This window comes from Emydura macquarii, unplaced genomic scaffold (assembly GCF_026122565.2).
Source record: "Emydura macquarii macquarii isolate MOO-44397 ecotype Brisbane River unplaced genomic scaffold, CSIRO-AGI_Emac_v2 contig_1746, whole genome shotgun sequence".
NCBI lineage: Eukaryota > Metazoa > Chordata > Testudines > Chelidae > Emydura > Emydura macquarii.
This window is the reverse complement of record NW_027131883.1, coordinates 4697-30390: the sequence shown is the minus strand read 5'-3', so window position 1 is coordinate 30390 and position 25694 is coordinate 4697. Positions and strand designations below refer to the sequence as shown.

The 25694-nt window shown below is 45.5% G+C and overlaps 1 protein-coding gene across 1 annotated transcript; it reads left to right on the top strand.

Moving 5' to 3' along the window:
* Positions 1-104: 104 nt before the first annotated feature.
* On the top strand, positions 105-8386 carry LOC137158567 (C-type lectin domain family 2 member B-like; the record flags this gene model as incomplete). The annotated part of the gene is made up of 4 exons (XM_067556368.1): positions 105-200; positions 2154-2332; positions 6613-6716; positions 7516-8386. Coding segments are annotated over 4 exons (500 nt in total), but the record flags the coding sequence as incomplete, so codon positions are not given.
* Between the last annotated feature and the right edge of the window lie 17308 nt (positions 8387-25694).

Sequence of the window (25694 nt, the reverse complement as noted above, 5' to 3'; positions counted from 1 at the left end):
CATTTCATTAAATGCCCTATCTGGCAGCTGAAATGCTGATATTCTTGATTCTGTGTCCTTACATTCACCTCCTCCAGAAGGACCAATAGCTTTCTCTCTTTCAGGTGATCAGCATTGGGCCAAGCTCTGGAAATATTTTACACGTGAAGTCCTCAGTATTCTCTTGACCATTGCTGTCGTCACCATCGTGACTTTGTCAGGTGAGAGTTCAGTGCTCCCTACTCCGTTCTGTTTTCCATTCAGCCCAGGAGCTGCTGCAATCACACATTTTTCTCTCTTCCTACCTCAGATAGTTAGGCCAGGCTGGATTTATACAAGCCACTTGCTCCAATTCCCATTTACATAAGGGCCTCATAAGCCCTTAAAACCATCTCTGGGGCATAATTCATGGGCACCAGTCCCATGGCCTTCCCCTCCTCGCCCCCCCCCCCCCCCCCGGGAAAGAATTAAAGCTTCATTCAGATCTTTCATTTATATAGTTGGCTATCTTTTATCTGATTCAGTATTGGATAAAGAGGCCTCTAAAGGAGAGGTGGAATGAGTTAGAATCTTTCTCAGAACTAGTCAGTGCAAACTTTAACTAGGTTTTGAGTTTTTTAGAATACACTATGTGGTGACAAGGTGCAAAGTAAGGCACATTAGAAAAAATAATCCTAATTATACGTACAAAATGATGGAGTCTAAATTAGCTGTTACAACTCAAGAAAGAGATCTTGGAGTCTTCATGCATAGTTCTCTGAAAACATCCTCTCAATGTGCAAAGGCAGTCAGAAAAGCTAATAAAATGTTAGGGACCATTATGGTAGGGATCAATAATAAGACCGAAAATATCATAATGCCACTACATGAATCTGTGGTGTACCCACACCTTGAGTATTGCGTGCAGTTCTGGTCACCTCAACTCAAAGATATATTAGAATTGGAAAAGATGCAGAGAATGGTGACAAAAAAGATTAGGGGTATGGAACAGCTTCCATACAAGGAGAGAGAAAAAGACTGGGGCTGTTCAACTTAAAAAAGAGATGACTATGTGGGCAATATGACCGAGGTCTATAAAATCCTGAATGTTGTGGAAAAAGTTAATAGGAGAATTGTCATTTACCCTTTCATATGACACAAGAACTAGGGGTAACATTATAACTAATAAGAAGCAGGTTTAAAACAAACAAAATGAAGTATGTCTTCACGCAACACGCAGTCAACCTGTGGGACTCATTGTCAGGGGATGTTGAGAAGGCCAAAACTATAACAGGGTTCAAAAAAGAGCTAGGTAACTTCATGGAGGATAGGTCCATCATTGGCTGCTAGCCAAGATGGTGAGGGACACAGCCACATACTCTAAGTGTCCCTAAACATCTGAATGCGAGAAACTGAAACTGGACGACAAGGGATGGATCACTTGATAATTGGCCTGTTCTGTTCACAGTGGTGTACCAATCGGGGGCCAGGCGCCTGGGTGCCGGCCTGTGCGGGGGTGCTGGGCCAGCCCTTCGCAGTAAGTGGGAGGCAGGGGACGCAGGAGGCTCTGAGGGCCACCCCTCAGTGCCTCCCCCCTCCATGCATCGTTAAGGACTAGCCCAGGCCCTCTCCCTAGGCCAGGGGGAGGTGGGAGTGAGGCTGCCTCATCCAAACCGACACCTGGCTGCTGGGCTGCATTTGAACCCCCTGTGCCTCACACCCTGCCTCCCCTACAGGTACCAACCCCCCCCAGTGCAGCTGGGGGGTGGCGTTGGGACCCCTCCTGCTGTGTGGGGGGTATGAGGCCCGGTGGGGCACAAAAGTAGGCTTGGCCCCCGGGCTCCGGAGACCCTCAGTACACCACTGTCTGTTCACTCCTGAAGCAGCAGGCGCTGGCTGCTTTTGGAAGACAGGATACTGAGCTAGATGGATCATTGGTTTGACCCAGTGTGGCTGATCTTAGGTTTTTATTCTGTGATTTTCAGTCAGATTGTTTTTTCTTATTAAAAATAAAGTCTCTTCCTTTTTTATATACTGAATCAAATATAGAGATCTGAGTGCTGGGCACATGAGGGATAGAGTTAATCTCTGAGGGAAAGTGTGTGTCTGAAATTCTTACTGATGCATATAATTGCACAGGAACAGATGCGTCTCTCAGTCACCCTGTGTCTGTTACTTTCTGTCTTTTCCTTCAGTGAAACTTCATTTTGCTCATCAGGGCACCCCTGCTGTCCCTTTGTGCCCTGAAGGCTGGATCGGATACCTCGGGAAATGTTACTATTTCTCAGAGGCTGAAGGAAATTGGGCCGTCAGCCAGAGCAATTGCTCTTCCTTCGGTGCCTCCCTAGCTGTGATCGACACCATGCAGGAAAAGGTGAGACCCCTTCAGACTACAAAATGAGCATGTAGCAGGGATCAGAACTTTGGTCTTTTCCCAGATGGGTGCCCTAACCACCAGGCTATAGAGTCAGTCTCACTTGCTGTCTGCCCTAGTGACCATTCAGGTATCCTATACAACATGGAACAGCTTCAACAGGAGAGAATGAGGGATACCTGCCCTGGAATACCCCATAGCCCAGTGGTTAAGGCACTTACATAGGGGCTAGGAGGCCCAGATTCACATGCCCCTGCTCCAGTGAATATTTATTTCTACGAAGTGGAACAGCTTCAATAGGAGAGAATGAGAGGTACCCACACACCGAGAGTATCCCACAGTGTGGTTCTTAGGGCCTCCTCCTGGGAGATAGGATTTGAATTTGTTTCCCTTTTCCACACCAGGCAGAGGGGGCACTTGAGCCTCAGTTTCCCACATCTTGGCTGTCTCCTAAACACGCGGCTAAAAGTTATAAGGGAGACACCCTTCATCACTACCTCCTCCCGTTTAGTGAATCTTGCCCTTTAAAAATGGCTGGAAACCAAACATATTGGGATGGCGAGAGCATTTATTTTGGTCCAAAACAGAGTTTTTGAGTCTGCAAAATATTTCAGAACTTTTGTGTTTGACGTGAACTGTTTTGGGGTTTTTTTGCCCAGCCAGCAAACCAAAAATCAGTTATTTGCCCAGCTCTAATGATCACTAGGAGTAATAATACCTAGCTCTTATTTAGGGGATGCTCTCTGGCCTGGGTTACACAGGAGGTCAGACTAGATGATCACAATGGTCCTTTCTGGCTCTGGAATCTGTGAATCTACTGCTTTTCATCAGTAGATCTCAAAGTACTTTACGAAGGAGGTCAGTATCCTTTCCCCCATGTTACAGGTGGGGAACTGAGGCCTGGGAAGATGCAGTGACTTGCCTAAGGAGGCTGTGATAGAGCTGAGAATTAAACAGAGAACTCTTGAGTCTTGGTCCAGTGTCTTAACCTCAAGGCTGGACTGAGTGAATGTTTGTTAATTGAACTCCAGCCCTGAATAAGTAACAACTGAGACTTGTGAGGCTGAGGGCTTCTCTGCACTTAAATGCTTCAGCACTTCAGAGTAGACAATACCTTCATGAACAGGAAGGATTCTTCCATTGGCATAGGAAGTAATCCACCTCCCTAAGGGGCGGTGGCTAGGTTGATGGAAGAATTCTCCCATCAACCCAGTTCTGTCTACACAGGGACTTAGGTCTGCTTAACTACAACATTCCAGAGTGTGGATTTTTCACACCCCTGACCAATGTAGTTCAACTGACCTCATTTTCTAGTGTAGACCAGGCATCTGTCTTCTAATAAGCTTTGAAACTCCCTTTGATATTTCACAGAAGCTTGCAGCTGCATCTCCTAGTCAGCTTGAGTATTTCAACCAAAGATGCTTGCCAGAAGAGGAACTACGTTAATGCCCCGTTACATTTATTCATTTAAATGTAGTCAAGTCAGGGAATTTAAATAATCTAAGGCTCATGGTCTAATGTGTGGGCAAATCTAATATTAGCAGTATGTTACATTCATCACTTCAATGACGTGAACATTTAATTTGAAGTTTTGTTCACCTTAGCTTTTTGTATTTTATTTTCTTGTTCTAGCTGAAAAAAATAGGGGAGGAAAAAGAACAGGCTGTGTTAAGAATGACCTGAAAAATAGAAGTAGAGGTGGGCAAAAGGGAGGGAACAGATATTTTCCTGGAAAATTTGGACTTTCTTAGCCTAGAAGACTCAGTTGTGACTGGAGGACTAATGAGATTATTGCATCACAAGAGTGAAAGCTGAGGAATTGAGAAAGAAAGGCTTTTAATGTGTCTGCACACACTTATGCCTCTAATAACAAACAAACACTTTGGAGAAAGCAAGCCTTTGTTAAAACATTTGGCCTCTTTAGTTACAGTATTAGAGCTCCCAGTATACATCCTCGAGGCCCTTCTCCAGCAAAACCATAAAAAGATCAGACACAATATTCTTGGCTTTAAAAAAGCGCCAAAATATTTTTCTGTCCCCTCCACCCCCAATTCTTTTAATTGTCCTTTAGCCTCTCCAAACCCATGTTAAAAAAATGCTCTGCAAGTTACCTTTAAGGCTCACATTTTTAAATGTTTCTAGTTAGAGTGGAACAAAGATAATTAAGTTTGGAAAAGGGGGCGAGTTCAGCTAAAGCATATGTAGTTTTCTCTAAGTTTGGGTTAATGGGAATTGGTTTAGGTTGGAATGGGTGTATCTCCACGAAAGGGAAGAGATACAGACATAGACGCATGATCCAACAAGTTGTTCAGCCCAGGCTGACACAACAGCATATTGGGCTGCATTAATAGGAGCACTGCCAGCAGGCTGAGGGAAGTGATTATTCCCCTCTATTCGGCACTGGTGAGGCCACATTTGGAGTACTGTGTCCAGTTTTCATCCCCCCACTACAGGAAGGATGTGGACAAATTGGAGAGAGTCCAGCAGAGGGTAACAAAAATATTAGGGAACTGGAGCACATGACTTATTAGGAAAGGCTGCGGGAACTGGGCTTATTTAGTTTGCAGAAGAGAAGTGTGAGGGGGATTTGATAGCAGCCTTCAACTACCTGAAGTGGGGTTCCAAAGAGGAAGGAGATAGGCTGTTCTCAGTGGTGGCAGATGACAGAACAAGGAGCAATGGTCTCAAGTTGCAATGCGGGAGGATATTACAAAATACTTTTTCACTGGGAGGGTAGTGAGCACTGGAATGGGTTACCTAGGGAGGTGGTGGAATCTCCATCCTTAGAGGTCTTTAAGGCCTGGCTTGACAAAGCCCTGGCTGGGATGATTTGGTTGGGTTTAGCTCGGCTTTGAGTAGGAGGTTGGACTAGATGAGCTCCTGAGGTCCCATCCAATCCTAATATTCTATGATTCTTTGCACTCACATGGAGCCCCATTCACATCAAGAGGGTTCTGTGTAGGGGTCCATGAACTTCAATGACGCACTATGTGGAACAAGTTGCAGGATGCGTAGCTTAAGCTTGCTTTAAATGAAAGCTGTGAATGTGGAGAACGTGTCAAATGCATCAATAAATAAAGAGCCCCCCCAAAACCATGCAATCGGTTCTTTTTTCCATGTCTGCAATTTTCCCCTATTCCTTGAGAAAAGTGGCTTTTCCAGGGGTAGATGAATTTTGCAGAGTTTCAGTGAGTCAACTACATTTCCAGCAGTCAGGGTCGGGCACCTTGGCCTGGCAGGGAAAATGAATGCACAGCTCTCTAACCAGGCAATGTGCCTTTAAAAAAAAGGCGGGGCTTCATCAGACTGCAGAAATCTTAAGAAATGCATTTTTAAATTTGATTTTTTTTTCCCATCTACATTTTAACAATTAAATGCATTCGGCTTTTCTCGTGGAGGATCAGCCACATATCAGGTTCAGAGTGCGAGTCCCCCAGCAAGGACTGCTGTTCAGATAGTTAAAAGTTTGTGAAATTAACATAATCTTAACTACATAGGGTTGGGGTGGAAGGGGAAATGGTGATTTGGAGGAAATGGAGGACACATAGAGCCCCTGCCATGAGGAAGGTATGACACTTTAGCAGGTCACCCACTGTGTCCAAGGTGAATCACTATCACCTGCTTACCACTTGAGAGAGCCTTATCTGTGCCCACCAGGGAAAAGTCTCCCAACTCTGCCAGCCCCAAACACTCCACTCTTGGGTCCATGAGCCCCACCTTTTACCTCTTAACTTTGTTCCCTAGTAACTTATACCCCCCAATTTGTTGCACTTTCTGGGCACCTGCAGTGTTCACCGATCCGCTCCTCCGGGGAAGCAGGGCACCTCCATTCACTGCTTTCATCTCAGTTCAATACTCTCCATAGCACAGGGCATTTAAATGTGTCTATAATAAAACCATATTGAATTTTCTTTTTTAACAGAGCTTGAGACAGAGATTCATGTAAAAGCATTTGGAAACAGGGTTACAGGTAAAAGAAAAAAAAAAGATTCAAGCTTCAGCCTGTACTTCTTAACAAGTTACTTTCCCATCTAATAAGAGGATGGGAGGAAGGCACGCAGGGAGCTTGTGGGGCAGAATGGAGGGATGCCAGGAGCCTCCCGGTTCAACTTACAAAAGCAACAAAGCGTTTGACCCCCTAGTCTTAACTAGATAGGCTTTGCTACCCACAGTTGGGACTCCTGCTTGTCCAGGTCCCTAACAAGAGAGAGAATGAAATACCTGTTAGAACAAGCCTGGGCAGTGGAGAAATAACGTCTTCCCTTTTCTTTTATAAAAAGGCTTTCATGCTGCGCTATAAAGGCCTGTCTGAGCACTGGATCGGCCTGCGGCGGGAAGAAGGCCAGCCCTGGAGATGGGTGAACGGTGCAGAATTCAACAAACTGTGAGTCTTCTTTCTTTCTAGGTGTTGGGACACATGTGACTCAAGCAAACATTGAACCTGGGCCAGTCTAAGATTGGTTGGAAGACAAAACCACTGATAATCTTTCTCTGGCATTAAACAGACCGAACATAGTATTTTGGAACTCCTACTCGGCGCTGTCAGGGAGTTGAGGGGGAGGGGGCTGCACTGTTTAATGGAGCTGGCTTTGAGGGGACGTTTGGTCTTCTGTATGTCTGTTTGCACTGTTGTAGCAACGTTACTGGCTGAGGTCCCCTGTGTAACAGACACAGCCCAAGGTAAATTTATTATTATTATTATTATTACTGATGTTGGCATTATGGAAACAGCCAGGGTCTCCAGCTGAGATCAGGGCCCATTGTGCCAGGCAGACACACAGTGAGAGACTGTCCTTGCCCCAAAGAGCTTACAGTCTAAATAAACAGGTCAACCAGGGGTTGGGGGCAACAGAAGGTACACGCAGATCGAATAGTGTGATGGGCTGCAGACATCCTGCCTTTGGTCAGAGCCCCATCCGGCCTGAAGTTTTGCCTGCATTAGGGAAGTACCAGTGCTAACCCCAGTGCTGTCTGCTGAACATAGGAGGGCATCATACAATGAACTGAATTTGGTCGTAAAAGAAATAGCCAGGGAATGCTGGGCACAGATGCCGTGGGGAGGCAGCATGGGGAAGAGCAGTGGAGCGCAGCGTAATTAGGGCCCTGTTGCTGCTTGCCTTAATCTGCTGTGCTATGTAATATGCAGAGGCGTGACTCACGGCTCAGTGGTGCTTGCATTGCAGGTTTGGAGTCAAAGCAAACGGCAAATGCGCATATCTGATCGATGCTGTCGTCAGCTCCTCGTGGTGCCACACTCTGAGAAACTGGATCTGCACCAAACGCGACACATACATGAACGGCTAAGAAAAAACAGACATGCCACAGTGCTCAGTGCCTGACGCCTCCCAGCGACATGTATGGGATTCAATCAGGTCCAGCTTGTTAGACTTCTGATCTGCTTTTTCTGCGGTGCTGCCCCCATAAGTGCATGTTTGGAATGGGAGGAGTGAAATCACGGTTGCAATGATTTGGGCCGCTGTGACATGACAGCACAACGTGCAGGGTGCTGATAAGATGGCTGGAGAGTTCCAGACTCTGAACTACCTTTCAGTGAAGAATTTCCTTGCTGTCTAAGGACTACTCCGGGGAAGAGCAATACAGAGGTGACTCTTGTTGATACTGGATGCTTAGTGATCAGTGTGAATACCAGTGAGACATAGTACACCCGATTTGCAGATCAATAAGGATGGGCAAGGTTTTCTAAATCTGGAGAGCTAAACAGTCACTCAGAAGGCTCTATATAGGAACGTTTTTCCTCAGAGGACCTGCCAGGGAGTCAGTGGATTCCTTTGGTCCGACTGGCAGCACCTTCCACAGAATCTGGCGTTGATGAAGCATGCCCCTTTATCTAAATGGTGACTTTTTATACCTTTCTATACACAGCTTTCACCTAATTATCTCTCTACTAATTATTAAATATTCTATTACCTATATTGGGTTCTCACCCTTGACTGCATTCCATTCTCACCATGATAAGTGGGGTCGTCAAAAGAACATCTGGTGACAGGAGAGGTGGTGAGAAAGTATGTCCCTTGGCAGTGGAAAAGTGTACCCCCAGACCTTCAAGGATAATTTGTTATTCCCCTCACCGTTATCTATGTGCAGCTGCAAACATACATGTTATGTATTTCGTCTCATTATGAGCTATGATATGCAGAAACTGAGACATCTGCAAGTTACTCAGTAGTCCTATTTGTCTCTGCCAACTGGAAGATGTCAAGCTGCGATGCTGGAATGGTCAAACAAGCAGCTTAAGCTATGCTAGGCCTCGGAACCGTAGCCAAGCAACTCAGATTGCACTGGGCCTCCAATAACTCTTAGGTGCTGTGTTGGGTAACAGTGACAGGCCTGCTGTTAGCTTATTTTAAGAGCAGGGCAGAAAGGGTGCTGCTGAGTAACTTGGTGCTGATCTCTCCTCACAGTAACACCCAAAGGCTCTAATGAAGATCAGGGGTGTTACCTCACAGACTGTGATCTGCTATTAGTGTGCTCAGGAATTGACACGACTCTCGTTGGATAATGACAGAAAGGCTTTAATTACTATACTTATAAACATATAAAATGAGCCCCCAAACCAAAAGTCCAGTATATTTTAGCTGCAAAAGCAATTATCCTCACCAATGCAGGCAAGAGGCGGTGATGGTTTCTTAGCAGTTTTCCCCGGGAGCCTGGATCCGTGGTCTCAGAAGACAGCTGGGCAAGATGTTAGTTCTTCTCAGTTTCTTGTCAAGAGTGATTCTTCTTCTCTTGAAGCTTGCCTGCTTGCTTATTTCCATTGCTTCTCTTTTATATTCTTAAATCCAATGTTTTTCAAAGCATTTTGGTAATTTACATGAGTAACCACAGGAATTCCAGAAAACAATACAAGAGGGAGAGACCCATGTGCTTTCATTGGTGAAAAGGTGCTAGCCACCTAGATTTGTTCTTTAGTTTCAGTGTTCCACCCTTCAAACAAAGGGGTATTGGGGTTGTTGTGATTAAATTGAGCAATACCTGGGGTGGCATCCAGCCATTAGCTTTGATCATAAGGAATTTTGAGAGGTCTGGAGCCGTGAAGGTCTAGCACGCCCTGCATTTAACACATTTCTGTTTACTGCATAGATGAGTTACTCCCAGAGGATAAATTCATTAGGGAAAATGGTCCAGACAGAGAGGCAATTAATAAACAGTTATCTTAATGAAATACCAGACATACTTTGAGAATAGAAAGACAGCATGGATGTGTTGCAATGAGAAACAATCACCCCTTTTCAAAAGGAACTCCAGTCACTATTTCATATACTCTGCAATATGCACTTATTAATTTGGTAGTTTAATTTTATAAGTAGGCCCAGCTTAGCTGAAATTTCATGGTCTGCAAGGGGCACCATTTTGATAGCTGCTGTCCTAACAAACGTCAGTAAGACTCGTTCACAACCCCAAAGAACTTGCAGCCAAAAATAGGCGATGCCGGGAGTGGGAGGAGGGATACAGCACCCAAGCAGAATGTCTGGGGCTTCCTCTTCCACATTCTTAAATGCAACCCTTCTCCCTCTTTATTTCTTAATGTGTTTGTATCTTACCCAGCAGAGTCCGAGCTCTGCTTTCTAGAGATGCTGGGCTGATGAACCTCATCAGGAATTAATGCCCGAAAGGGCTATCCATTCATTTGAAAGCCTTTGGACAGATTGAAGTGTCTTAGAAACTTGAGGTAATAACTTTTATTGGACCAACTTCTTTAAGCTTTGCTTTCTTTTTCTTCATGTTGTGGAGTTTCAGACGGCAAAATGCGGTATCTCCCATTGTCGTATGCACTGTAGTTGTAGCCGTTTTGGTCCCAGGATAAAAGATATTACCTCACCCACCTTGTCTCTCCTGGAAGCTTGAATTTCATTGGCTTTCAACAGGAGTCCAGGTATGTCTACACAACAGCAGCACAGCTACGGCGCTGCAGCTGCACCACTATAATGCCAGAGTGCACATGCTTCCTACAATGGCAGAAGGAATTTTTCCATCTGTGTATTTAATCTCCCTCTCTGAGATAATTCTTCCATCGACAGCGGGGGTTAGGTCGACCTAACTATGTCACACAGGGTGTGAAATTTATCATAGCGCTGAGCAATGCAGCTAGGTCAATCTGATTTTAGGTGCAAACCAAGTCTCGCACCCATCCTGCAGTGGTGTAAACCAGCTGTTTAAGGAAGTAGAGAATCAGGTCCCAGGGCGTTTGCAATGATGCCTGGACAAACTGTGAACAGGCAAGAGGCTAGACTTCATTTCACCATCCATTATCCCAGCCAGCCTCCCACAAGCTGCATGTATTTGGGAGAGACTTCAGGGGAATGCCCCTATTTCACCTTAGCTTAGTGAACCCACTAATGGGCTACAGTATTCGTTATACTTGAAAAACAACCATGAATAAGAGTTGTGAGAAAGCTCTTCCTCTACCTCAGGTCCTTCTAGTGGTAGGTCAGGGAATTGCTTCACCCCTTAGTGTTTCTTCCTCCCTCTAGTGGTGAGTCAGGGTAATGCAGTCGCTCTAAGATGGCTGCTCCCTGCTGGCTCCCAGTCCTGCTTCTGGTTCTCTTAGGCCCTTGCCTCTTCAGTGGGCTTCTTTCCCCTCCAATAAATAGCCGGTGGAGGACTGGGGGACGGTGGGGCGGTCACACCCTCGACTCCAGGCCCCAACCCAGGGACCCTACAAGCAGCAGCATCATACTGTGGCTTCAGGAAAGCTGCTGGCTTCCCTGGGTTACTTCTCCATGCCCCTTGACTTCATGTCTGTACCCTGCTCAGACAGGGGCCCTTCCTGGACTCCTTACTAGGAAAGGTTCTTGATCTCTGACAGCTCCACAGGTGTGGTAGTGCCAAACCAAATGTTTAGTTCAATCTTTCCCTTCTGGCAGGGTTTCTCCTTTTAGGTCTCCAGGGCTGGGAAAGGTCCTTTGCCCTTTACAGGCAGGGTTTTTCCCTCCCTCAGTCTTTGTAATTGCAGAGTCCTTTCCTGCCAGCATTCTGCTCCATCTCCTACACCCTTCCGACTCTTGACAGCATCTTGCCTACTTGCTCCCATAACTCCAGCCACACCCGTTCTCTGCAGGGGAGGCTTTTAACAAGTCCTGGGTGGGGCCTTGGTTGGCTCCAGGTGTATTAATTAACCGGGAACAATCCCTGCTCAGCTACCGGGGGAAAAGGGACCTACTGATCCTGAGGCTGATATATTGGCCTTCTAACACGAACCAGTCCAGCTCACTTTTGCTTTGAGGTACTTGAATTTTTTTACCAAAGCCACGCCACTGTTGCCTACAGTTACCCTTAGTATGTCTGCAGCTGTTCCATTAGTTGTGGAGTACAAGATTGCTGATATGGGACACTTAAAATACTACCTTGCCCCAAAGATTGAGGATCAGCAGGATAGTTCTTAAAATGCGCTAGGATCATGGGAAGATCCACTGAGAGTTCTTGGGAGACGAAAACTCCTTTTCTGAGAAGGAAGAAAGATTCCAGTTTTATTAGCAGTCTGAAGCATCACATCATGTTTGTAGATATTTCTTTGTAAATATTTTTTCAATTTATTTTGTTTTTGTATCTACTTTGAAAAATATTTGTATCTTTGCTATTTTAGGCTATTGGTCTATTTACACACTCTTTTAGATACTGTTTTTAGAAACTTAAGATTTTACTCCCTGTGGAAGTTGCTAGTGGTAAAGGGGTGCAATATTGAATTTCTAATACAAACAGTAATCTGTTAAAGATAGTGATTGTGGTCCTGTGGGCCATATTAAGTATCTTAGATTAAAAAAATAAATAGGAAGATTTAGACTAGACCTTAGGAAAAACATCCCAACTTTAACGTTAGTTAAGCACTGGAATAAATTACATAGGGAGGTTGTTTTGCACAGCAGGATTTTAAGAACAGGTTAGACAAAGGCCTGTCAGAGGTGGGCTAGTGGTTCCCAACATTTTTGAGTCAAAGTCCCACTAGTAAACACTAGGTGAAACATGTTCCCCCACCTTACTCTCCCTAAACCAACTATACACACATATAACCCATATAAACACATATAATGATGATAATAACAACACTAAATTACATAATAATAACAAGCTACTATTACCTGAATAAGTAGCTAAGCCTACCGTAGCGCAGCCGCCACCACACGCCCCGTGTGTCCCCATCTCTTTCCAACCCTCATGGACTGAGAGTCATGAAGACAGGTTCTGGCGCATTGGCTGGGGCTGCTGCAGGCCCCCACTGGCGTGGGGCTGCTCCTCTCTAGCCAGGCGCCCAGCCAGTGTGGGGCTGGGGACAGCTGCTCCTCTGCTCTGGCCAGCATGGAGCTCGGGGGGGGGGCTGTGCACGACAGGTGTGGAGCTTGGGGGGCCTGCTCTTCCACACCAGCTAGTGTCGAGCCCGAGGCTGCTGTGCTTGGTGAGGAGCTTAGAAGGGGCTGCTAAATGACCTCAATATTAGAATCATAGAATCATAGAATCATAGAATATTAGAGTTGGAAGGGACCTCAGGAGGTCATCTAGTCCAACCCCCTGCTCAAAGCAGGACTAACCTCAGCTATATCATCCCAACCAGGGCTTTGTCAAGCCTCAGCTGAAGCCTCATGGACCCCCTGCAATCTTTGTCCCCCCCTCCCCCACCAAGGTGGTCCCACCCACCATGGTTTGGAACCGTTGGACTAGACAATACTTAGTCCTGATTCAGTGCAAGGGACTGGGCTAGATGATGTATCAAGGTCCTCTCCAGTCCTACCTTTTTGTGGTTCCATCTCCATTTCCCCCTCCACCTCTAGAATACTGGTAAGTTCTTGCCTTTGGGAAAGCACTGAGATCTACAGAAGAAGAGCACTACATGCTAACGATGATGGTTATTGAGGTTTGTCTGGGTTGTCATGGATCCACAGGCTCAATGTTCTGAACCAGTCCTGGGAAGGACCTCTTCAGGGTGCCAGAACCTCTTAGGGTCTCACTCTGTCACTAGGGTAAGCCCCTCGGCTTTACCGCCTCCTTGGATTGAAGCGCTAAGCCTCCAGGACCCCTGCTGCACACCATGAGCTCCCTCCAGCGAGGCCACCTGAGGGAGATTTGTACCCCAAATGAAGCAATGCACCTCCCCCCTCACAGTAGTGGGTCTAGGATTATTTGGTCTTGCCTCAGTGCGGGCGGATGGATTTGATGACCTCTTGAGGCCCTTTCCAGCCCTATATTTCTATGATCTTTCCAATTGAAACCTGTTCTGCTGGAAAATTTTCAACCAGTTCTAGTGTCTCACTTTAACAGGACTCATTGCAAGCACTATACCAAGCCAGAGGAAAAAATAAGGTCCCTGCCCCAAGGGCTTTACAATCTATGTCTTAGTGAGATTCAGGTCTGTCCTTGGGCATCATCCCACCTCGCTGTACCTCTCACCAGACCCCAGTGGGAATGCATTTCCCAAGAGGAGGGGTGCGCACATGCTCACGCAGGAAACCTGCAGCGCTGCAGGACTGTTCAAGTGTGAGCATCTCTCTCTGAAAGCGCAAGGCTGTGAGCCCACGTTGCAGGGGTCGGTTTCCAGCCATAAAAGTGCAGGGGATACCAAACCTAATCTCTGTGCAATGGAAGGGATCTGGAGACTGAAATGCAGGGCATTTGAGAAGCACGTGTGACAAGCAGTCACACCCAGGAATAAACCAGGGACTTCCAGAGCTAAAAGCATGAGATGCTGCAGCTAGAGTGAAAATTCTGCAGGACGTTAACAATTCATACCCCGCACAGACTGGCTCACCAGGGGTTTACACGTGCTCTGGGAAATGGGATTAACAGAGCTAATTTGCCAGTATTCCCCTCTCCCCCGTTACACAGAGCCCTCTTCACTCAGTCCAGTGCTTAAAACCAGGCTTGCCAGGGCTGAGCCCTGATATCTTGGAGCTTGGCAGTTCATAGCCCTGGCACCTTGCTGCATCCGTTATGAGTGTAAAAAAATTGCTTGAGCCCAGGCACCTCTTGCATGATGTAGGCAAGGTGTGAGTGGCCCTCCCCTACTCTGAAAGGGGAGGCACTTTATTTGCATAGGCTCTGTATTTGCATGGGTACAGCTAGGTGCTCAGCGTGATTGCACTGTATCTGCATAAGCACACCTAGGTGCTGAGCATGATGGAAAATGATCAGTCTGGCTGGGATTGGTTACAAATCACTTTAGTGTTAATTGCAGGGGTAATGAAATGTTGCCCCCCAATTGTATGAACAAATGGCAGCAGAAGTGTGCTTAGATTCACTCTCATCTGAACAGAACTCAACAAAAGAGGCTATTGGATGCTAGAGCACTGTAAGAGTAGTAGTTGGGGGTATTGTCCTTCTGCTGAGGCTGCACTAGTCCTGATCAAAGGTTACTGTTGGATTGATTATTTTCTTCCCCTGTTAAAAGGTAGAATTAATTATTCTTCCTGGATTCTTTTGTTTTGTTAAAAACAAGGACAATGCTTCTCTATCAGCAGAGCATTTTCCTATGTTCTTGAAACTGAAGTTGCTAAAGGAGCTAAGAAACTTTGAGAGACTTACAGATGACCAGCAGAGGGGGCTGGTTAAGCTCCATGACCAAGAAGTGGACAGTGCAACTACAATGGTTGGTAAAGCAGGGGAGCGTGAGAAGGGAGAGGTGATGGACATGCCCCATGTACTCTGGGGTGGGTTCTGCTCATTGTGTTTATGAATTCTGTTTGTACTGTTTTCCCAAACCAGTGCAGTGTTACTTTCTTCCTTTTATTAAAAGGTTCACGTTCTACACTCAGACTCTGTGCTGGCGAGAGGGGAAATATTGCCTTTCCGGAGCACCTAGGAGATAGAGTGTGACTCCCCAGATGACTAGATGGGGACTCGAGCCGTTTTGGTCTTGTCTCATTGCAGTTTGGTTTTGTCTCATTGTGGTTGGTGTTGTCTCATTGACAAGAAGCCCTAGCTATAGAACCCGGCTCTTGCTGCTGCTGACTCTGTCTAGCAAAGGGTTACATTTACAGATTAAGCCCTGGCTCAGACCCTGACTGGTGGAGAGCTAGCTCCACCCCCTCCCCACGTGCACCCCCTCCTTTCCTGCTCACATGTGAGGTCTGAGGCTGGCTCCCCTGTCAGCCAGCAGAAGTCGAGCGTCTCTTCTCCCAGCCGCCTTGTGAGAGCTGTGTCCCAGGTGAGAGGGCTGGAGCCAGGGGAAGGGAGCCCAGGTTGGGGGGTCTCTAAGCCATAACCTGGGCTGCTCAGGCTCAGGCTCAGGCAACTGGGTCCAGGACCCCGCTGTGTCTATGGAAGGGTCTCATGAAGCTTGCAGAAAAGTAGAGCTCCCCACAACACAGTGGGGTGGTCAGAATCCTCCTTCCTTCTGCTGTACCGGGCACCCTTCATGGGGTAGGCAGCAGGTGGCTCTGGCATGTGTGTTTGGGGAGCGGGGAACAGGAATTGGCCAGGCTGCTGCCTAGGGTGCCCAGTAGAGATCCAGACTGGAGAGCTGGTGGCGGGTGCGAGGGGTTGGGAGATCACTGAGCATGCTCAGCACTAAGACTGAGGTCCCTGTGGACCCAGAAGGTGATAGGAACATGCTGAGTCATAATGCGGATGCTCTGCGGAGTCCCCATGCGACTCTGGTCTTGGTTGGGGAATGAGTTGGTGGGGCAGTGAGTCATGGCCTGGGGTCTCCTGGGAATCCACAAAGTGGTTTAAATAAAAAATGACCCAGACAAGCTTTGGCCCCCAAATCTATATTTAAAATAGATGACAACAAGGGAATCTTCTCCTAGTCCAGCAGGAAAAATCTACCCATTGTAAACCCTCATCCAGCACATGGACACCGCTGGATCCAGACACCCGACCCCAATGCACCTGACCCTAAATTTTATCATCCTAATAGACAGAAAGTGTTGTGCTGCTCTGAGACCATCAGAATGGAGGTGGTTGAGGGGGGAAGGTCCAGATCATCACCAAAAGCAATATCCCCATAGCAGGATGCGATCAATTTCTGGGCACACACCTCCTGCAAATTCTCCTGTCTAATAAGATAAGAAATATTACTGGGTGCCAGTCTACCCTCCAAATTTAGATCCTGGCTCCAAAGATGCTCTTTGTTCTTTTGCATTCAGTGGCAAAAAGTATGGGGAAAAAAAACACCCCACATCTTTTTTAAAATGGTGTGGCTTTTTAAATCCAAAACTAAAATTTTCAGTTTGAAATTTCCTGCTGGAAAATTTCTGTAAAAACGACACTTTTCTCAAAAAATACCCCCTTATTTTTGGACAAAACCTCAGTCTTTGGCTGGAAAACAGTGGTCAAAAATTTATGCAGTTCTACTGGAGTGAGTATTTGGGCCAGTGGCTTGTAAATTGAGGGAAGGCTCCAGAATGCAGCTGTCACCTGTCCTGTGTTTTCTTGGGGGAGTGCTCCTCGCCCTAAGGGAAGGGCTGTCTGCCAGCGGTGGGCTGTTTGAAAGCAGTTTTGAGTAGTCCAGTAAGGCATTTAGACAAGTCACTACACACTTAGCAAATAAGCTGAAAGATGCCACCTATTGTTTTCTTACACAGGCTAGCAGTTCTCAGGAAACAAATGAGAAACAGCTGGCTGGATTCTTATCCAGAATAGAACATTCTGGTTTTAGAATCTGACCAAATATCCCCTTTTTAGGTTCTGAGAATTACAGCTGTGTAGAAGAGCATGATAGGTAGGAGTTAGTGGGTGGGAGGGGACATGAGATGGGAAGACTCAGTAGCAATATCCAGGCAGTACTGGGAGATGTCCCGATTTTATAGGCACAGTCCCGATATTCAGGGCTTTGTCTTATATATGCACCTATTAGCCACCATCCCCCATCCCAGTTTTTCACCCTTGCTAAATTTGTTTAACAACTTCATTAATGATGTGGAAGATGGGGTAGATTGCACCCTCAGCAAGTTTGCAGATGACACTAAGCTGGGGAGAGTGATAGATATGCTGTAGGGTAGGGATAGGATACAGACAAATGGGAGGATTGGGCCAAAAAATATCTGATGCGATTCAACAAGGACAAACGTGGAGTCCTGCACTTAGGATGGAAGAATCTCATGCACTGCTACAGGCTGGAGACCGACTGGCTAGGCAGCAGTTCTGAAGAAAAGGACCTGGGGGTTACAGCAGATAAGAAGCTGGCTATGAGTCAGCAGTGTGCCCTGGTTGCCAAGAAGGCTAACGACATATTGAGCTGCATTAGTAGGAGCATTGCCAGCAGATCGAGGGAAGTGATAATTCCCCTCTTTTCGGCACTGGTAAGGCCACATTTGGAGTATTGTGTCCAGTTTTGGGCCCTTCACTACAGAAAGAATGTGGACAAATTGGAGAGAGTCCAGAGGAGAGCAACAAAAACAATTGAGGCGTTAGACCACATAACTTTTGAGGAGATGCTGAGGGAACTGGGCTTATTTAGTCTGCAGAAGAGAAGAATGACAGGGCATTTTATTAGCAGCCTTTAACTACCGAAAAGGGGGTTCCAGGGAGGATGCAGCTATGCTGTTCTCAGTGGTGGCAGATGACAGAACAAGGAGCAACGGTCTCAAGTTGCAGTGGAGGAGGTCTAGGTTAGATATTAGGAAAATCTTTTTCACTAGGAGAGTGGTGAAGCACTGGAATGAGTTACCTAAGGAGGTGTTGGAATCTCCATCCTTAGTGGTTTTTAAGGCCCGGCTTGACAAAGCCCTGGCTGTGATGGTTTATTTGGGGTTAGTCCTGCTTTGAGCAGGGGGTTGGACTAGATGACCCCCTGAGGCCTTTCCAATCTAATCTATGATTCTATCTGGTCAATCTAGTGGGAGGCTGGGGATGCGTGTGGGCAGGCTAGAGGGTGGGGGAGTTGTGTGCAGTAGAAGAGAATAGGGCTGTGCACAAGGGAAGGGTGTAAAGCGGGGAGCCCTGTGCCACAGTGCTGAGGCATCAGCGCGTAAAATCTGCATTGTGCACTGAAGCAGCATTGGGGGGGGGGGGGCAACTGAGGCAGGAGCACAAGGAGAGCCTGGTGCTTTGGGTCTGGTGCCTATCCCTGTTGCACACCCATCGTGAACACCTCTTTCACATAGCACAGGTCTCTTCAAAACAATCCTCCTCGCCCCAAGCTCCCCCGCAGCCTTGCTTCCCCCTTCCACCAGACAGTGAGGGTGGGGGAGAAATGGCTGTGTGAGGGCATAAAGGGGAGGGAATATGAGGGGGCTAGGGTGAACCTTGTGGGGAGCAGGATTGTGTTTGGGGGAAATACTGGGGTGCTATGCGAAGGGAGAACCTGCATCTGGGGAGTCCAGTCAAAGCCCTGATGTCAAAGCTCCTGCTTTAGTTTCCCCTGGCAGTGCATCTGAGGCAGCAGTGTCTCGGGGAGCACTTTCCACCTAGCGTGTGATCTCTCAGAACCTTTTAAAGAATAGGGAAAGTCAGGTCTAATAATCTCCCATTGGGAACTTTTCAAGCCCTATGTCCCAGGTAGGTTACAGCAGTGCTTCCGCTACCCTCCAAGTGCAGATCCACAGAAGCTGCCCTTTATGTATTCCGACTGTTCCATCTTGCATTGCAGATCAACCAAGAGCTGAAGAATGTCAGGGGTCAGGAGTCTCTCCAGGTGACTGGGACAGATTCCCTCCCCCTGATCCCCGCCAGTTACAGCAAGAAAGCAAGAAGCCCAGCATATGTCCTCCTGAGAAGAGAGAAAAGAATGGATCCTGCTGAGAAGAAACAGCGGTCAGAGGTTTATCCTAGTATCCCTGGAAACCCTGAGAACGGAGAGAAGCCAGGTAACTTAAGCCTGGTTCTGACCACTTCAGTGAGGGCTCTAGCTTTCTCGATTGTAAAGCCAGAAGGGACCACTGTAATCATCTGTTCTGACACCTTCACCACCCCCCACACACACACCCTGTCTCAAAGCACAGGCCATTGAATCCCACCCACTGCTTCCTGCATCCAGCGCACACCTCCTGAGGGAGTTAGAGCTTGAGAAAATGTACCGACGTCTAGCTTTGTACAGATGGGGCTTGGTAGAGAGCAGCTGTAGGAGGACTCTTACCTCTCAGTTCCTGTGATTGTAGCACCTATGGGGGTGGCTGAAGTTGCTGTGCCTTAAACACTGTTGTAGGAGAGTAAAGAGTTAAAAGCTGGACAAATGGTCAGGCCTAAGTAAAAAAATAAAAAGTTTAAAATCACAAAAATACATTGCCAGTAAAATGTTAAATCTATAGTAGCAAAAAGTAATATAATAAAGCGAAATTATGTTTAATTAAATGCAAAAATAATTTCAACAAAAAAAAGTGTTAAAAATAGCTTTTGTAAAATTTAATACTACAAAAATTAAAAACAATTAAACAGTTAAAAGTTATGAAATTATTAAAAAGTAATAGTTATAAAAATAGTATACAAGTAACAATATTATAAAAATATTTTAGTTTAATAATATTCAATGAAGTAAATATATATATAATTTAGTACAGTCACATTGCATAAAAACCTAATAGTTAAACAAATTACACAAAGGGGTCAGGTAGTGGCTACTACCATGTTTTTATCCCCAGGAGCCTTTACAGCTATTCTAAAGAAAAATGGGCCTTTTTCCTAAAGGAATTTTCTGTAAACAATTAATTGTATATAACTGATGCGGGCAGCAGGCAAAAAACCAATCTCATTTAAATCATTTAATTACTAAACAACTAGTCATATTTACAAAAAAAAATAAGGGGTTTCCATTAAAACGTAACTGTTTTTCAATTTACAAAATAAAAATCTAAATATAGGTGTATAAAATAATTTAAAGTAGTGTAAAAATATTAAGCAAACACAGACAGTTAGTATTGCTTGGCTTTGTTATTAAGCATTGATTTTTTTTTTTTTTTTAAATATCTCAGTAACGAAAAAACATAGTTTTGGCAAAAACAAGCAAAACCAAAATAATAGAAAAATTCTAAATAAAAAAAGTCAAATTCAAAATTTGCAAAAATCTAACCCAGCTTTGGTGGGCTCACATTTCTCCAGTAAAATGTCATAGTTCATTAGCCAAAAGCCAAAAAAAAATAAAATAATTTTGTTTTTCAAACCTGTGAATGTTCCTGTAAATAATTCCCATGGCTGCTTAAGTAAAGTATAACCAACCTCGCTATCCACCCCTCTATCCAGTGGAACTCAAAGCATTTAACACAGACAGTCCGAGCCGTCATTTATGCTGGAGAATGTACCTTTCCCCCTGCTTTAACCAAACAAACAAATCATTCAATGGTTTGGGGTGCATGGACATCTGACCGGAGTGTCACCCTCCTTTGAATTCCATTAAACTCTTCAGGAAGGGTACCACCCTTTAATTGAATCTGTCATACTACCCCCCCCCAAATTAAAAAAAAAGCACCATAATTGGCCCTCTCCCTTCCCTCACATCTCCCCCTCCTTCCAAAATATCAATTACCAAACCATCTCCCTGGCGGCCTACCCCCCTCCAAAAACCTATAGTCCTTAATGCATCAAAACTGCACGTATCTATCACCTTGTTCCCCATGAATTAGTTTCTAAGTAATATCTTTGAAAATTGTTCCCAATTTACCAGAGTAGGAAAAAATGTTGTTATGGGCAATTACAAACTCAGCAGGAGGTAATCTCCAAAAACAACAAAATGTTGTCAACTATTTGTGGGAAGGGTAGAACTCTTTACAGGAAACTGACTCAGCAGCTCAAGTCCAATGCCTGGAATATGCCCTGAGGCTGCTGAACAGAGGGGGGATATTGCAGGGATCTGCATTAAGCTCCACTGCCCACTTGCTGGGAATAGTTATTTTATCCCTTGAAACCTCACCAAAAGCCTTATAACAAATTTAATAAAAAGTGTCAAAACTATTTTATAAAAAAAAGCTTGTAACCGGGTCCAGCAAACTTTAACAAATCATTTTGTAAACCTCTTAGGGAATGCCCGTTTAAAAGTATGGCCGTCTAAATTAGAGGGTACCAATGCAGCAAAGCAATTAAAAAGCTATTAGCCTTTCAAAGCCACCTGGAGAACAACCCTCAGGGGAAAAAAAAGTAGCTATAGCGAATTGGACCTCTGCCACCCTACTGCAAGCAGGTTTCGGGGGTGGGTGCAAATGGGGATGGTCCCGAAAGCCGATGTGGCAGGTGCGGGTTAAAACAAATAACACACAGTTTCTGGTCGGGCCAGAGGTCTACTATCTATGTATGGGACTAATCTGGGCAAAACAAAGTAACACATAAAAAAAATAGTCACAAAAACCACCACCATTACAATGTATAGAACCAGTATCCCTTCAGCATTAAATAAAACAAAAAAACAAAAACATCTGCTAAAAAGAATCAGCCATGCTAAATAGCCAGGAGCTAAAAAATAAAAGGTGTGTGAAATGGGTGAGGTTTGAACCAGTAAACTTTTCCCTGCAACTAAAAAACTCCACCTAGCAAATCCACATACCAGCCATAAAACAGCTTCATATAACAGGACACCCAACAATTCCAGTGAACTGAACTGAGGCTGTACCAAAACCCTCCTAAATAAATTGGGACTGCTTGACACAACTTTTAAAACAACTCCAAATCGAGCAACACAGAATGCAAGTTTTAGAAGCCCAGGCCCTCTAAGGAGCCAGTGCGTTCCAACTAGCCGCTAAACTGCCTGCTAACTGTGCTTGAACTAATGTGGCCTGTGACCTTCAAACAAACTTTACAGATTCTCATTCGCTCCTCAGTCGTATTACTCATACAAATATTAATCATATTAGTTGTTTTTTTAATTATGTTTATGGGATGTTTAAAACTTTGCACCATGCTAGCCTCTCCCCAAAAGTCATACCTGTAATTTTAGGCATATTGTCCAGTCAATAACCTGCCTCCCTCATCTCCCCGTAGCATGACTGATGGATCAAGGTATTAGGCCATCTGGAGTCAGGGCCTCCTGGACCAGTGCCCCACAAGCCAGTGTGCGGGAAGGATGGGCTCCTGGGCCTTTCTTTGAAAGAGAGTGGGAGAGTGTAGGAGAGTAAAGAGTTAAAAGCTGGACAAATGGTTAGGCCTAAGCTACAGGGAATGGGGTCATGGCATGGGCAAACCTTGTTTCTGCTAATTGGTATAATTTCTATTTAGAGTCTGTTATCTTTCTTCTTTTCCTGCCTTCCTGGCCACCTGCGCAGGGGATAAGGCTCTATCACCACTCCTGCACAAGGCCTTTGGTGGGAAGAAAGCATTATCTTCCTTCCCCCTCTGGCCTGCCTTTACTTCAAAGAATGTTAGTGTAAAAGTAATAGGTTTTGAGGTGATGTGCCTGCCCTCTGTATGGTAATCCTGTAAACAACAAACAGGGGCGGATATAATTATATTCATTATGTAGTTATTAATATTCATTCTATAGGTGTCAATGTAACGAAATAAGGGTCGATGGGGAGTTGCTGGAAATGGATACATTTACATACTGTTATGGATAAAAGGATTGTAAAGTAACCCCCTCATTGCTCTCTCGCGGCGTCGAGGTGGAATGAGCAGGCAATTATGGGTTCCGTCTTCCCAATCCGCCCCCGGGACAACCTTTTTGGTTATTTCTAACAACTACTATGGAAAATACTGGCTAAGGACATGTGGAAGACTGAACCTGTTCTGTCAGCTCCAAACTGCCTGGGTTCATTCCCTCAGGGTAAGCAGCTTGCCTAGATGCCAGGCCTTCCAGATCTCCAAAAATCAGGGAAAGCAACAGTCCCTCCCTATGGAGGTTGTCTAGGAGTGTGTGTGTGTGCCTGTAAGGGTGGGAACACAAGGAGAGCAGGGGCCCTGGTGTCCAATGTGAGACCTAGCACAAACACATCCCCGCCCCACAGCAAGCTTTAAGAAGCTGGTCTGCCTCCAGCAAGTGGACAACTACATGGTCAGATGCCCATCAAACCCTCAAAGAACCCTCTGTTACCCCTTTTGACCTCAGCAGCTAGCCAAAAATGTGGGGTCTTGTAGGTTGCCCCAGTTACAAGGAGAAACTGCCAATGGGGTCTGGTCCTTTTCATGCAGTCTGTCTTATTTACAAAGAACGTACAAAGTCCTGTTACCCCAAACGCAGAAAGAGACAAACGACGGGAAACAGTTTCCTTGCTCACTGCTCCACATCGCCTTCAGCCAGCACTGTGCCCAAAAGCACTCCCTTCAAGCTTTCATCTCAGAGTCCCACTGCCAGTGGCTGTGTCTGGCTTTTTGGCTGCCTGCTCCCTCAGTTTCCCTTTTTTCTTCTCTGTCTTGTGTACACACACACACATGCACACAATATCTAGCCAAGCCCCTCTCCTAGATAGCTCAAACTTCTAAGTAGTCCATGGGGCACTAGGGTTTCAGAAAGGAACTTAGCTTTAAGAAAGAGTTATTGTAAATGATGGGTGGTGGTTACATCCCGCAGCTTCAACAACAACACTACAACCACCTACAATGCTCTTTTGGGGTTCTACTTAGCCTGTCAAGGCTGCTTGTTGGTGATGGTCGTCACACGACCAGGCGGACAAGTGTTGCCAAAATGTTAGAAGAATCCAGACCCCAGATGTCTGTCAGAGGTGGGCATGACCCACCCAGGATGGGGTCATATGCAGTGTTTGGAGTTTGATCCCTTGTACCCCGTTACCATTGCTGTCATTCCTGGTCTGGTGGCAGGTCACTCTCTAGTATGATTTCTCCCAGGGTCAGGCGTGGTTTTTCCTTGATGCTTTTCAGGGAGACTTATTACAATTTGAAGCAATGTCGGTCACTCCTTGATACTTGAGACGTTGCAACAGAAAATGTCTCAGGCTCTGTAACATCTAATCCACCATCTCCCCTGTCTGTACAGTGAACCTGCTAAGGTTTGTGGAGGGGTGTGTGCTGTAGGATTAGGCTTGTTTTTTTTGTTACCATGTTTTTCTATTGGTGTTTTTGTACCACACCCATAGCTGTGGTCCCTGTTTTTTAGCATCTAAAGCAGCATTTCCCAAACTCTGGCTCATGACCCCAAATGGGGTTGTGCCATCAGCAGATGGGGTCTCAGCAATCCCTAGTTTGTGGAGGATGCCATTTTGCTCCACACAGCATGACCTTGCATGCTGTCTGGGGTCGCGGCAGGAAATACTTCAGTAAAATGGGATCATGATGACAAAAAGTTTGGGTACCCCTGATCTAAAGTACAAATTAGCAAAGCAGGATGTTTTCACTGAGAATGGATGGGGAAAGTGTCAGTTAAGCTATTTTTGTTTTGTTTTTTAACCTAAAATGACTGAAACAGTCGTCATATTCCCCGCGTTACTAGATCAAAGCTCATGTGAGTCATGTTCTCCAGTAGAACATAGACAGAGGTAGGTAAGCGGGGGAGGAGACAGACAGACTAAGCTGTGCTTTTTAGGGCTGGTCTGCATGGGAAAGTTAAACTGGGCATAACTTTACTGTTCTTATTCTGCAATGAGTGGCTTTTTTGGTTTCACTTTAATCCCTTCCAAAGCGATATTAGCTGAACTGGAATAAGGTCTCCCTGTAGGAGAATAACTGTTGGTTTAAATTCAAACCTTGGCTTATACTGGGATAACTCTCCCATGTAGACAAGTCCTTATATTCCAGTGGGTGGCAACTGATGGTCTGAAGTTTGTGGTTGTTTCCTTGGGTAGGAAGAGCTGGAAAAAAACTGAATCAGAGCAGACTTCCAGGTGTCAGACAAAATATGCCCACACTCTCCTAGTTGCGAGAACCATCAGAGATGGCATTAGATGAGCAGGCAAAGACCAGCCCCACCTAGGCTATGATCTGAAGCACGATGAACAGGCCTGATGCTCATTAGAACTGGAATTTGGGAAGGGAATAAAAGGAAGCTAAGAAAAGGGACAGACACAACAAACACCCAAAAAGCAAAGTGCAGAACCACCCCTCCAAGCCCTTTGTGTCTTACACTCTCAGTCTGTGCCAAATTAATGGACTTTGCAGAGTTTACCAGGCTCTTTTAACCCAACCATCTTAACTCGAAAGTTCAACCATCTTGGGCAGCCTGAAATATGTCAACAGCCTTTCCGTTTCCCAGCATTTCAAAATGAAAAATTGAAACAAACCTGACCTTGCCCAAAAGAATCAGTTTGATTTTTTTTTTCTAAACAAAGTTTTGTTGAAGTTGACACGTTCCTGAAGCACATTTTGATTTCATCAGATCAACATTATCTGATGGAAAACTCTTTTTGGTCGGTAAGTTTTTGACCAGCTCTAATTATTTGTATGACTGTAGCCTGGGAGTCTCAGGCATGGACCAGCCATCAATTAAAGGGGTGCAGAGTCTTTTGTGGGCAACTGGTTCACTTTAAAACACAATGGTTTAAAGCACAGTGGGATTAACCGAATTGTAATAATTTGGATTGTGCAACGTTGAATGTGGACAAAG